The sequence below is a fragment of the Cyrtonyx montezumae genome, unplaced genomic scaffold (assembly GCF_038088225.1).
Source record: "Cyrtonyx montezumae isolate F1298 unplaced genomic scaffold, pur_monq_1.0 scaffold_0, whole genome shotgun sequence".
NCBI lineage: Eukaryota > Metazoa > Chordata > Aves > Galliformes > Odontophoridae > Cyrtonyx > Cyrtonyx montezumae.
The window spans coordinates 7,396,947-7,411,624 of NW_027071824.1; the positions used below are offsets into that span (position 1 = coordinate 7,396,947).

Genomic DNA, 14,678 nt, shown 5'->3' on the forward strand with positions numbered 1-14,678 from the left:
ATGGGAGAGTTGCTATTCAACTTCACTGAGCTTGAACAAGTGCTCACTGCACTCAGGCTGTGGCCAATTTCTTAACACTTTCCTTCCTCTCACCCCTTCTTGCTGGGCCAATGAACCTTGAAGTTGTCCTACGATCATTTTAAGCAGTGCCTGATCACCAGTCTCATCCAGGAGCTGAGATCTGTGCAGGCTTATTGGTGTCGGAAGAAACACGCTTAGTTAGCTGTAAGTGGAATTCTCTAGTATTCTAGATATGCAGACTCCAGATAAGTTTCTCCTCTCTTGTTCTACCTCACAATCCAGTGTGGGCCAGAAGCCAGCAAATTTATAAAGCAGTTTAAAAAATATCTTGTGTAGTGTATCTGATTTTAGAGACCTCTCCTGCCTTTGTTGAGGGAAAGCAGCCATTAAAAGCCGTACATCTTTTGGCAGCTTGCAGAGCCATGCACCATGATGTCATAGTTACTGCTTTTGGAAACAGTATGTTCAGAAAGTCAGATTATAGGAAGTGTTTGATGCCTTTCTACTATCCATTTTGTCATTTGGTATGTTCCTGCCTACAGACGTGTGCTCTGAGGTGGCTTTTAGAATCTTCTGCCATTATGAACAGCAAATGATGCTTTACATTTCTATGTGGATGGAGTAAATATTTTCTGTGCTGATGATGTCATTGTCTGAGAAGGACTTTTTTTTTGTGCCAAAATAAAACTTTTTAAAATAGTCTAAAGCATGACATTTCAGTTTAGTCAGGCTTTCAGTTATCCATGCCCTTTTTGTGGTGACTTTTTGAGGAGCCGTGACCAAATCTAATCTCTGATTTTAGCAGGTGCTTCTCATTGTGGCTTCTGTTGTCTTGCTGTCTGACTTCCTCATGCATTGAAATGGCTGAACATGAACATTTCCATCTGCAGCCGTTTCTGTGTGCTTACAGCTCTGGATCTCCAAACACGGGCCAGAGTTTACTTGAATGACTATTCTCAAAGGGAAATATTCTTATAGCCATCTATTCTTTTACAGATGATTAAGCTGAAGCAGGAGTCAGGGGGTCAGGCTTATGTCAGGGTAAATCCAGAATTTAGATCCTCAGAAGTCCTGTTGAGTTGTCACAGTTGTTGCAAAACTCTCTCACATCAGCTTTGGAATAGCTAAAGGTTTTCTCCTGGAAATATGTCTTGGCATGGCTGAGTTGCTAAGCTCTCCTCATGGGCATTCTCAGACCATGACTGTCAGTTGGGCGCAGATGAATCTTGGCCTCTTTCTGCAGAGTGTGATGCTCAAAGTAGATGGATTCAGGGTCCCTTTGCCTCCCTGAGGAAGGACCTGTCTGGGAAACTGTGTCTGCTTGCACTTGCCCTTACTCAGCCCATTTGATCTTGGTTTTGTTATGTTTGTGCAAAGTGGAACAGCCATGAAGGATGCACACTGTGCACAGACAGAGGTGGGTTGTGCACATGGGCACAGAGGGGCACAGAGGGCAGTGGGACTGACTGCCTCCATTGGAGCATGTGATTGAAGTGAAATTGCTGTCCTCTTGGAGGAGGCCTTCAGCCACCTAGATGTCACGTGAAAGGGATCAGCATTCCCTTTACCCTTGTCCTGAGATGGTGTTTCAAAAGAAAGGGCCCCCTTTTGTCAAAATGTTTTTGGATGGTTGGACTAGATGATCTTGTAGGTCCTTTCCAACTGTATGAACCTATAAAAATGATGCTTGTTTTCTGAAAGACATGGCTTAGGCGCCTGTGATATGGGAGGGCTGGAAGACGTCTCCTGTCAGCTCTCGGTGAAGTGTCTGCACCCCAGCTATGCCGCGTCCTTCTCTTCTCCAAATTTTCTATGGGATCCCATTCTGTGGCCTGATTGCTGTGCTCTGGAGGAAGCCTCTCCTCCTAGATCATGGTTATCAGTTTTAGTGTGGAAGCTAGTTCTGCAGCTCAGGCCCAACGCTGCCACGCTCCATGCACATTAAGACCACAGCCTGGTGTGCAACCAGAGCTTTTGAACTAAGGTCAGAGCTGAGTCGGGGCAAGTGACACACTCAGAGCTGCTCTTTCCATATGTGTCTTTTCCTCTCCACAAAGAAATATGCTCCTTGAAATGAACTACTGTGGGCAAATCTTTGTATCAGCAGGGACTTCACTGAGATAGAGAGTTTGACCTGCAGTAAAGTGAACAGAGTTTGACTTTATGAAAAGTTCACAACAGAGATATATTACTGATTTTGCTAAAAATGAATGTATTCTGGCTGAGTTTTTTATCGTAGGGTGTCATCTGCATTTATGTAGTGTTTCACTGGATGATATTATATGTTACTGAAAGAATGAGGCAGTAACTTTGGTTTTGTAGCTGGCAAAACCAGTCTTCAAAGCTTCTGAGGCAGTTTTTGGCCCTTTTCCTTCCCCAGGCCCCTTGTGAAGTGTTCTGTGGTCTTTGAACTTAGTGTTGCCAGCTGGAAAGATGGCAGGGTCAATTTTGAAGTACTCTGATTTCTAAACCTCTTTTTTTTTTTTTTTTTTTTTTTAAGGCATAGTCCCACCAGCCACTTCCCCAGGACTTCTGCCTGGAGTATATCACATAAGAACGTGTTTTACTGTTGTTTGAATTGCTCGGCATGAAAGCTTACTAAGGAATACTTATACTAAAAATCACTCAGACAGTCCTCTTGTATTGCCATTTAGATCTATCATTCTGATTGATCACTGTGTGGTTGGCTAATATTGAGCCTAATTTAACCCTACACACTCATGCATCCATCTATTCTGTCTATTGTACCTGACATTCTACAAATTACTTACTCATGCAAATGACGACCTAAGGCAACCTTTTATGATATTCGTGTTTAATTATACAAATAGTTTTTGATAAATAAGATTATACATCCTTCCATATGTTTATTCACTCCTTGATGAAAGCAAAATTTAATTTTCATGCAGATTTGTTGAAGACTGTGTTTAATAAGTGCTGAGTTTTATGTAGTCTGCAGATCACTCTGGTTTTGGGAAGCTGACAAAATCAGTAGGTATAGTTCACAGAGACATGTGGTTTTTAATCAGGCCTCATTCAAGCTGCTAAATTTTGAAATCTCAGAATTGAAACTGTTTCCTTTGTGTTCATGCAATAAAGAGAATATTGTGGAAATAAATGAGAGATGCTGATTTAACTGTACTTTTCAGTAGGCTTTGTTTATATTATGGATTACTGAAAACGTTGCCAAATGATAGCTACAGAAATATTTTTAAGAGAGAGTTGTCCCTATATAAATGTTAAGTTTTTAAGAGTGATTACAAGTGGTCTTGTGCAATTCAGTCAAGGTGAACATCATTAGATGACAGACAGTGGCAGGCTGAACTCACTGGGGCTGCTTGCACGCATGAAGGAAGTGTGCAGAAAGGAGACAAATGGCAGCACTGGATGTCGGTGTTTTTGTTCGCATTTGTTTGAAAATGTTATCGGTGTTGATCTTCTTCGTGTGGTGCGACAAAGACAGCAGTGGGAATTCAGCTAAGTGGAGGATACATGAATGCACACTTCCCAAGAGAAGTGTGTCCACTTTTTAATGTAAAAGTCCACTTTTTAATGTAATTTTTTTTCTGTTAGGAAGTCATGGGACCAGTGCAGATACTGGGCTGCAGACAAGATACGGTGTCTTAGCAGAACTAAAGCTGCAGTAACATCTTAGGGATCTGTGGAGGTTTTGTAGGCTTGAGTCCCTCGCTGACAGTCAGTTTCTATATGCCAAAGGTGTGGTCAGTCAACTCGGCGGGCCGGACACCGAGCGGCTGGACACGCTGCCAGACAGGCCCTGCTCCTCCCGAGGGCCTGGCAGCTCCCCTGTTCCACACAGTGGCATCCACGGTGGCCGTAGTGAACATCAGCCCTCCTCTTAAGCCAAACGGGGTGGTCAGTATCTACAGGCTGTTTTCTAATGATACTCGAGGGACTGAGGTGGTGGTAAGTACTGTCAAAATTATGTGTGTACTTCCATTCTAACTTGTGTTTTCTAGCATTGGCAGTTCTTACTAACGGCATCAGCTGATTGCAATTTTATTTCTGCTTTCCCTCTGTTGCCTGCTCTGCAATGCTCTCTTCTGGCCAAAGCAGGTCCTACACTTTCACTCAGCTAAATGTGCTTCTCAAGGAATCAACTTCAGCATTCAAACCTTTCTCACTCGGTAATGTGCTGTGACAGTGTGATGAAAATCCACAGTGTTGTTTTGGGGAAGGTTAGCCATCCAAAAGAAATACTTCCAGACAGCTCCTGCCAGTATAAATGGTGCAGGTGGAAACTGGAGCCTTCAGGAAATGGCTGTGTGCTTTGGATAGCCTACAGGTTTGAAGGTCCAAAGAAAGTGCTCTGTGTAAGTTGGCCTTAAAATCTTTCTTGTTGGTAAGAAGTATTGCATGGCAAAGCACTAAAGAATAGTGCAAGCAGAATCTCATTCTAGATCACCTTAAAAGATGATCTTAATGGTGACATTTTTGGTGCAGATCTTAGCTATTCAATCAAATCTCAGGGAACTGATTTTCTGGGCTATACCTCATTTTCATATCTGTGCCATGGAGGGTTACAAGCCTCAAATGTGGAGTTCTTTTTGTCTCTAGCTTGGACATTGCTGTGTCAAAGTGGCCCTTATTAAGATAGGCTGTGGAGGGTTCCAAGTGTTCCTCAAATATTTCCTCAGTTTTAACTGTATCTGGCTTGTTGGTTCCCATTCTCTAGGGTGGGCACATGGGAAGCAAGAAATGTTTTACATACATGCATATATGCAAGTCTACTCCTGTATCCAAGCCAAGGAAGCCTGTGGGATATGCATGGGCACTTGCTAATACGCTTTATCATGCAGCCATTTTCCACATTCATTTCTTTTTGTTTCAGTACCTTTGAGCCCAGTGTTTCTTCTTAAAGGTTTGCAGTTTCTCTGTCCCTGAGAATGACATGTACAAGTTGATATACAGTTTACATCTCGACTCAAGAGGTCTGTGAGGCCACCGATGGCATGCTCTTCTCTTTTGAACAGTGCCCTTTAATTTTGTAATGGGAGGAAAATGACTGCAGGGGTCCCAGTGCACAGCAGATGCATTAATATCAGACTTAAAGGACATGCAGAACCTTGTGCCCATTATCTTCTGGAGTTAATTTACCCCAATAACTCTTATTTAGTACTTGTGGTTCTTGAACCTATGACAAGTTCCCCCTTAATTTTTACAGTTGTCAGAAGGGACTGCCACCCAGCAGACAATACATGGGCTAAAACCTTTTACCACATACTCCATTGGGGTGGAGGCCTGCACCTGTTTCAACTGTTGCAGCAAAGGACCCATGGCTCAAATCACCACGCAACCAGCTCCCCCTTCTGAACAGCCACCCCCACAAATCCGTGCTGTGACCTCCAGGAACGCCTCTTTCCAGTGGAGTGCCCCTCAGTCACCCAATGGCATTGTCACCAGGTGGGAACTGCAACCCAGCCAAATTTCAGCTAGCTAGAGGTGGAGGCAGAGAAACCTTTCAGGATGTAAATTGTAATCACATGACAGAGAGCTTTGGATGGTTGGAACAGCAGCGTTCATTCCTCCTGGTGTTGGTGGTGATATCTCATGTAGCCTATATAGCATTCAGGAGGTGTTTAGGTGAATCAGTTGCTTTTCTCCTGAGCAGGATATTGAGATTGATGAGGGTGGAGAGGATGCTGGGGGTGGAGGTCATTGTCTAACAGCTGTGGTTGCACAGTGAGAGTGGTGAGATAACTGTCTGCAAGAGGCAGCTGTATCTTGTGGTTAGTGAGGCTGCTAGCTGATGTGCAGAAGTGTTGATGCCTTTTAAGGCACTGGAAGTTTCACTGTGAGTGTGACTGACAACCACAGTTTTTCATAGACATCCTACAGCTGGGGGCCAACATCTCCAAGAGAAAAACTAGCATCAGATTCAGTATCCTGTCTGGTAGCCAGACATACAGCAATCAGGATGAAATGATTGGTTGGGATGAAACTATAATGTTATGTTATCAAAGCTCTTGATTGATCAGAACCTCCACTTTCTCCTCAGCTATGAGCTCCATGTCTATATGGCCTGTCCTCTAAACCTGCAGCCCGCAGTAAAGGCTTGCAGCCCTGGCCCAACTGAGGTGAAGTATACAGGAAATGGACAGAGTGCCAACGTATCCAACCTCGAGCCTTACACGACCTACAACCTGAGAGTTGTGTCTTACAACTCTGTGGGCAGCAGCGCCTCAGAGTGGGTTGGTTTCACTACAGAAAAGGAGCGTGAGTATGAGATCAGAAATTTCTGCTTTTGCTGTGTGGGGCATCTGAATGTTTGGATCCTTGCTGACAGTGAAGTAAGGGTTTATCGTTAACTAACCACAACAAGGCAGTACTTTAAATTCATGTGGTGGTGTATGGGACTTGCTAAGTCAAGGGTAAGCAAATCTTTCTTTCTTTAACTGGATTGTGACCATCACTCTTTGATGGGTGATTTAGAACTGGTTGTCTGCCATTGCCTTTCCCTAGAAGTGGTCTACAGGGAAATAAAACGTGCAGGACTTGTGCCTACAGCCGGAGCAGATTTTGTCATCAAAACTGAATTTCTGGTAGTCTAGCATGAGTCTTTATTGAAAAGATCTATAGTGCTGTTGCCATTCTATAACAGATGAGATGGGCATTTCACCTCAGCTTGCCAAGACAGGGCAAAGAAAATCTTAACTTTTTCTCACCTAGTCTGGTGTCACGATTTCAGAATCCTTTTTATAGAAATCCCATTTAAATCAATAGGTGCTTCTGTTGAGTGGTTGGTAAAAATGTATCATGTACTATGTTGCATGGATTTTCATCTAAAAGTTTAGGGTAACATGGCCCCAGATTTTTTTTAAATGTGACCAATGTAAAAAAAAAATCTTTAAAGCTGTTTTGCAAGCTGAAAGCTGTGATGTGATTGATGAACTTTAAAATGGAGAAAATAGGTGAGACACGCAGAACAGAATGGTTTAAAAGCCACTTTCAAAACCCTGGACCTGCAGCCTTCATCTTTCAGTTTTTCTTGCCTTGCTGAACTCTTACATGGTTCTCCTGAGTCATTCTGAAAGTCTCCTTCCTCTTGCCTGGAAGGTTTGGTTAAGTGGAAGTAGGCAATAGAGGCAATAGAGGACAAGCAGCTGCTGTGTGAACATACCAGCACATGGTAGGCAGGTGGTTTAATGATAGAGTCACAAGAAAGGACCACCACAAACTTAAATGGAGTCTTCTGTCAGAGACAGAAGTCTGACAGAAGTCCTTTCCTTAACCAGTTTGGTTTTCCAGAGCCAGGTGTGCTGCAGCTGAACGGCACAACCTCCTGTTTCTCTCTGTGAAACTCACCTTGAGTTGGAATTTGTTCTGTGCAGTTTTAGTGCTGTACAACAAAGGCAAGGGAGTTGTAGTCTTTATTTGAAAGAGATGAGACATTTCTTCTTTCTCAGTGTAGTTGCTGGCTTGCTACTACAACTTCCTCTTCTCTCTTTTTATCTATCTGCTCATACAAATGAATATGAGGCAGCTAAAGCATGTGTGAACGAGCTTGAATCATTCAGAGCCTCTACCCCTCTGCTATGTACATCTGCAATGCCTGTTGCCTAGAAACTTGATTTTCTCTTTTTGCAGCACCTCGGTACATGGCTCCATTCTCAGTTGTTAGCAATTTATCCACCATCCACATAGACTGGAGTCGCACTTTTGTACTGAACGGGCGCCTGAAGGAGTATGCGTTAACTGAGAGTGGGCAACGCATCTACAGTGGCTTTGACACCGAGCTGTATTTGCCTAGGACGTCTGACAAAAGTAAGTTTCACTTTCCTATGTCTTTCTTTTGGTAAAAGACTGTTGAACTAAACTTATTTTATTAACATTATTGCTAAATCTGAGGGGTGTTTCACACTAAGAGCACGGGACTACTGCTTTTCTTCTTGGAGGAACGAATGGGAGTCTGTGCAGTGGCTCAGGCAAGTTGCTATATTCCTCTAAACTTGCTGAATGCTAAAGCCAAATTCATTGAACTGCATCCAAGCAGGTGCTTGAAACAAAAGTTCTTGGAGCTAATAACCATTTTATCAGAGTGGGTGAGCCTGCTTTGGTTCATTGTGAGAGCTGCACTTTCCAAGTCCCAGAATTGCATTGCATTTCTTTTCTTTAAGGCTCTGCTCTAGAAAGAAATGTACAGAAATAAGCTTCCCAAAAGGCTGGAACCTGATGTCTTAGTTACAGACTAAGGCAGTAGCTTTTGGAATTAGCCTTGCTTTGAAATGCAGTTTCTCTTTCAGAATCTTGCAATATTTAAAATAAAAACAAATCCTGTTAACGGAGCAAAAATGAAAACAAACAGAAAAAAAAAAGACATATTCTGACTGTAGGAGTTTTCCTTTGTATGAAAAGGATTTGTCGTTTATTTTTTACTTTTCTAATGTAATGCTAATACTTCCTTATTTTTTTTTTCTTAAATCAAACTTTCTTAAGAGGCTTCTATCAGCCATGAACAAATGACCAAAGAATTTGGGGCACAATGATGAATCAATGGAAAGATGCTGGTTACATACAATTGAAAAAGGGAGAACTGGATGTTGAACATAATTTGTAGCAACATCATAGCAATGGTTACCACATGTTCTGCCATAGTTAATGTTTCAGAAGTTGAACACTCATATATAAGGGATTATGAGGCCTGAATCTTGGACTCAACTAGCTTGTGTTTGCTGATGTGCTATGCTTGCTTAGTGGCTCTGAGCTAGCAATCTCTACTGCTGGATAATGGTGAAAAAGCAGCACCTGAATTCTGATTTCTCCTCTTTGCTCAGCTTTTTTGTTTCAAGTAACATGCATCACCGATGAAGGGAGTGCCATGACACCAGTCATCAAGTACAGTGCTGCAGATGGACTTGGTAAATACACAAAGAAATTACCTATCACCTGCTGATTATATGTGTTTGTGCTAAAAATATGATATGCAGTGAATGCTAGAGTGGAATCTGACTGAGGGATCTGTAGTTCCTTAGTGCCTTAGGGTTTAATGCATGTACATGATGCATTTTTGCCATGAATAGATTTCCATTTCTTTCCATGATCAGCTTTTGATCTTTTCTCCAGTTTTGAGATTTATCTTTATTATTCTATATTATAGATACTATATATATTATTATATATAAATAATATATATATTATTCTATAGGTTTTTTGATCCAAAAAATGTTGGCTTGTTTTTTTTTTCCCTGAATGGTATATGCTTTCTATAAGATTTTATCACAAAATTAAGACTAACTTGAATTCTGATCCTGACCCTCCCTCCCATTTCTCCTCCTTGTAAAGATAACAGGTTTAGTGTAATGAAATCCAATTTCAATTTTTGTCCACTAGTAGATACCTGCCACTAAAATGTTTGTTTCCTATTTGCTTTGTTTTCTAGGATGGAAAGTTAAGCTCAAACTATTTCTGACTGACATTGCTTTTAATTAATTTATTGTGCAAGTTAGTATTTTGTTCGGCTTCTTAAAATAGATCACCCTTGTCTCTGTAATTGCTCTCTATACTGTAGTTCCCTGATATACTTTTCCATGCTCTCAGCCGTCGTCCTACAAAATGTCAGGCAAAGCTATGGTAAAAGCATTAAGAAGTATTCGCATATCCATCACCTTCAGTTGTTCTTATGACTGCTGGTTGTACCCTGAGTCTATTACAAATTGGATCAGCACCACAGGCAGTGGAGACTTGGAAGTGAAGGTGATGGAAATTCCTTAGCAAACAGCCTTGATATGCATGTAGGATTGCAAATAACCAAGCGACTCTGAATTCTGTCAGAGATTTCTGACGCATGTGTTCTGCAAAAGCAGAGCCAAGTGGCTGTTTTTTCTAACAGGCAGGGGAAGGAGGAATAAAGCATTCCATGTTTTCTTTTCTGTTATCATTCATTTTTGTTCAGTCTTCCTCCCACTCTTTTTAACTGTGCAGGCATGCTAATACAGGCACTGCGGTGTAGAGAATGTCCTCTGTCCGTACCTCTCTGAAATTAGTATAGTCATTTCCACTCTTCAAGGTTACTGGGAGAACCCTTTTGTTTTTTTCCTCACATTCCACCTCCACCGCCTCCTTTTTCTCGAGAGCTGCTGATGCAGTGGTGATTTCCAGCCTGAGCAGCAATGCCAGAACTTTAAGCAGGGTCTCTTGAGGGTAGTAAGCTTTTTATTATAGCCCGGCAGCATATTGAACCATTATGCCACCTTGAACGTAAGTGCAAATAAGCACATGACGACAAAATGACTTAAATTTCTGCCTAATTTATTAGAGGTAAAAGGGATAGCATATTGTTAAATGACTTTCTGAAATAACATTCTCTTTCTCCCCTAATTCCCTCTTGATTTTTACAGGTCTGATCTTGACAACACCTGGAGAGAAGGACAAAGCAGAGTCCAAAAGTGTAAAATTCTACAACGAGCTGTGGTTTGCAGTCTTGATGGTAGTTCTAGGCTTGATCCTCTTGGCTATTCTTCTCTCCTTAATTCTTCAAAGGAAAGTCCGCAAGCAACCCTATGCACGAGACAGACCTCCTTTGGTTCCACTCCAGAAAAGGACATCGCCAATGAGTGTGTATTCAACAGGCGAAACTCATCCGGTAGGTTGGGCAAAACACAATTACTCATATCCATTGTGTTATACTTCTGTCTGCCCTTCACAGATTTCCTTTGTCCCTCCACTACTTATTTTTTGTGATCCTAGTTCCCGGCTGAGTGAGTTCAGTGTAGGAAAAGAAGGACTGTCTGGTGTGCCCACGAAGGCACAGGGTGAAGGTATTTAATCTGAATAGATTACCATGACAGCTGGTCTGCAGGCCCTGATGTTTCTGGACCTGAAATGCTGCCGATGTTTTAATAAAAGCTGTGGATCTATAGACACAGAAAATCCAAAGCCATTGACAGCACCTGATGTTAGCTCTCATCTGCAATAGAGGTGGAAAGGCCTTCATATCTTGAGAAATGGTAAAGTAACAAAACGTGCTTCTCGGAGGAGTGCATCACGTGGTCCCAACTGTCTGCTGTGGAAGGTTAGCCAGGATCAAGCTGACAGTCTTTTGTCAGGTAATTGTGAGCTGCTCTTGCTAAAGCAGGACTTAGGGATGGGCTCTATTTCTAATTATCAGCACCCAGCTGGAATGCTACTGGACAAGCTGCCAGGAAGGTCGGGGGAGAGTAAGTACAACCAGTTAGGTGGTTAAGTTAGGAACCTTAACAAACTGTAATTACGACCGTGTCTACACATATAAAGCCACACTGGGACCAGGAAGGGGTGGAAGGAAGGCTGCTGGGGAGTGCTAAAGAGGAAGGCTTAGTGGTGTCATTTTTATTATGACATATATTGTTCTGTAAAAAAAATAACCCCACATGAAGAACATATTCTATCATGTAGCAGTGTAGTTGTGCTATCTTAACTATTCACTGATTTGCGAACAGCGAGACAGAGGAATGTTGGAAATTGTTTAAGGCTGAAAGTTAGAACTTCTTCCCAGACACAGGCAATGAGGCTGTTCTTGTCACTTCTCAGCTTTCTTTTCCCTGTGACTCCTGCATCCTTCACGCATTCTGTTCCTCTTTGTCTCGGTGCCAAGAAGCTACATCTGTGCCTCAACGAAGCAGCTATTGAAAACGATGGGATTTCCAGTGTGCCCTTTCTCCTGCCAAAGGCTGAGAGCATAATAAGTTCCTTTTATTGGTCTTATGGTTTTGGTTCCACTTCTTCTTCTATGGCCTGTTGTGTTGTCCCTCGTGGCTTACGATGTCCTTGCTGCTGGCATGCCTACGTGGTTCTTTTCTTTACTATGTTCCTAGCATATCTATTTATTCTTTTTTCTCCAAAATCCTGTGTAGTTAGTTAATAGGAAAAACACTTTGTGCTGTGCACCAGTGGAAGAACTTAGTACAGGTACTCTGAAGTGACAAAAATTGCTTGTTTTACAATTGCTACTGAGATCTTGCAGCAAGCATTGCTGTCTGCCCACATGATGACCAGCTAAATTATGCTCTTTATTTGCCAGTTCTCTGCTCTCCTACACCCTGCTATGCTATCTTCCCCACCTGAGCCAATTCACTTCCTTGTGTACAGATTGACCTGTGCTGCATCTAACGCTTCTCTTCCCTCTTGAATCTCAGTTTGAGACTATTGCTGACACATCCGATTCATTGAGCAGTATCACTCTCAAGAGTTACAGGATGCGTTCTGAGGTAGAGTTGTTAGCATGCAGTGTTGCAAGATGTGTGATGTGCCAGATGACCCTAAGAGCATGTGGAAGGGAAGCTTTACTTACAGTGCATGTTTTTTCCTGGTGGGTGAAAGCCTTTTTCTGGGACGTGGTAACTGCATCTAACCAAACTAAACGAAGTCTGCTTAATGTCTCCCTTGTTGCGTGGCTCTGGGTTGTCATTCTTGTACCTTATTCACAGAGTTGAACCCATTTTATTTCTTTTTCAATATTGGGGAAAGGTTCTTATTTTTTTTTCTTGTTTGTTTTTCCCCTTCTGTTTGTATCTGTGCATGACTTTTGAGGCATGGACTTCCCTGTTCTCTTCTAATATTCCTTTGTTTTGTATAAAGCGTTTGAGGAAGATGCCCTGTACATCTGATTGATTTGTTGGTTTGCTGCTTTCTCCCAGGGGCTAGCAGATACAAAAATTCCAGGAGTTGGTTCTCCCACAAGCAACCGTGGTATCCTTAACGCTACTGGAGGACAGAGAGCAAGTCAGAGCCAACTAAATCGCACGTATTCCCAAGCTTCTCTTCATCGTAGTGTCAGCCAGCTGCTTGACATCTATGACAAGAAGTCTTTTGTTGATGAACTACCTTGGGATACCATTATTCGTAATCATCGCACTGGTAGTCGTGGCTTGGTAAGGATTCCTTCTGTAACGTTGTTGTGTGTAAGCTGTTATTGTTTTTTAGAACTGTTTTTCTCATGAAGAGTCAGTAGGAAACTGGGCTCTTCTACAGATGATTTCTGTACATTGCTTTAGTTCTGTACACTGCTGTTCTGCTGCTGAGCTACTCTGCTGCAAAAAGAGCCTGAAATACTGCTTTTAACCAACCTCTTCCTTGATCACACTAAGTAGGTAGAGGTTGATAGAAAGTATTGTTCACTCTGTCCATTTTGGGGAATGGCGAAAGCACACCATTACAGATAGTTGCAGAATATTGCTAATAGAGTTGTTGTGCTATAGAAGCAGTTTATATGTCTCCCCTGCTGTCATCTTTTTATCTGGCTCATTGCATTAGCGTTAGTGCATTTGGAGATTGTGAGGAAGCTGAGACACTGAAAAGCACAAAAAGTGTCAAAACAATTGGCTGACAGATCATGCTCAAAGGGTTTTAGTAACTGGGGTTGGGTCAGGGCTGGTGCTAGTGCTGTTCCACAGTGCTCCACTTTTGGGATAGTTACTTTATATGTTGAATATACACTTGAGTCCTGAATCTAGATCAGAGACAAAAGCTTTTCTCTATTTAGTGCTGACTGCTGCTGAGGGTCAAGGGGCATTGTAAAGAGACTAACAAATTAAAGAACTGGTTACTAAGCAACCTCACAGAAGTTGAACCAGAGCAGGATTCTGCACTTGGGACTAGATAGCCCTAGATATAAAGTACAGGCTGGGAAGACAGTAGCCATGCAGGAATTTATTTGGGGGAGTCAGCAGTGTTCCCTGGCAGCCAAAACAAATGACTGACAGGATGTTATGGGATAGGCTCCCCATTATTAAACAGTAATTTTCTCAATCTTTGTCAGGAGGGGAGGTGTATTTTAAAACCTACTATATAACCCATGACAACCTAGTGTGGAAGTCAGGTGCAGGAGTGCTTTTGGTTCAGTTCTCAGCTCATGCTGGGATGAAGGGAGAAACATACAGAGACCTAGAATTGCACTCACTTACTTACTGAAGCTGTTTCAAAATCATTTCATTTCAGGAAGAAAAAATTTGAAGGAATGGATAATACAAAGACATACCTTACAACTGTTTTTTTTCTTTTAATTTCCTTACAGTATGTTGATGAAGAAGATCTTGTCAATGTCATCAAGGGCTTCAGCACAGTCACCAAAGAGCACACGACGTTCACTGACACCCACCTCTGAAAACCATAACCACGTTCTCTAGAAAATGGAAAGTGGGTAACTTGCCAAAAGCAGCCTGCACAAACCTGGGGATATGGCTGCAGCTTCCAGACCTCATGCCCACTATTTCAGAGATAGATAAAAATGTGTGCTGGGATCTGGGGGGAGGAGGGTGGGTTAGTTAGCCTTTTCTTTTTTCATCTTCTTTATCCCTGCACTACAAATCGTGTGTTAGCACGGATGTTTAAGAAAGGTAAAAGAAGAACAGTTTGAAAATCCTAAGTTATACAGTAGTAAAGGACAGTGAAGACAGAAGGTCTCGTGCAGCTTTTCACAGGAGGAGGGAGGTAAGGAAAAATCTTTCACCTTTCCAAAACACAGCATATGGCTAAAAGGGGCCTTCCGGGCGGGACTGTCATGTCTTTTCTTGGCCTGACAAAGCTCCACCACAAATCTGTGTTCACGCATCACTGAATAAACAGCAAATGGAGTAATTCACAGGGAGTTGCTTTACTCTTTGCATCCTCTACCTCCTTTTTCTTCTTACTTGACAAAGGGCCAGGGGAAAATAATTAAT

General features: G+C 42.1%; 1 protein-coding gene across 1 annotated transcript in view; it reads left to right on the top strand.

The window, feature by feature from the left end:
• Window positions 1–14,586, top strand: part of USH2A (usherin) — a 354,043-nt gene extending 339,457 nt beyond the window's left edge. Inside the window, exons 64-71 of the mRNA XM_065744176.1 lie at window positions 3,739–3,948; window positions 5,207–5,445; window positions 6,041–6,258; window positions 7,630–7,806; window positions 8,817–8,900; window positions 10,380–10,624; window positions 12,657–12,890; window positions 14,033–14,586. Of these exons, the coding sequence (XP_065600248.1) occupies window positions 3,739–3,948; window positions 5,207–5,445; window positions 6,041–6,258; window positions 7,630–7,806; window positions 8,817–8,900; window positions 10,380–10,624; window positions 12,657–12,890; window positions 14,033–14,122 (1,497 nt within the window). The 3' untranslated portion in view covers window positions 14,123–14,586. The remainder of the gene's footprint in view (window positions 1–3,738; window positions 3,949–5,206; window positions 5,446–6,040; window positions 6,259–7,629; window positions 7,807–8,816; window positions 8,901–10,379; window positions 10,625–12,656; window positions 12,891–14,032) is intronic.
• The last annotated feature ends 92 nt before the right edge of the window (window positions 14,587–14,678 follow it).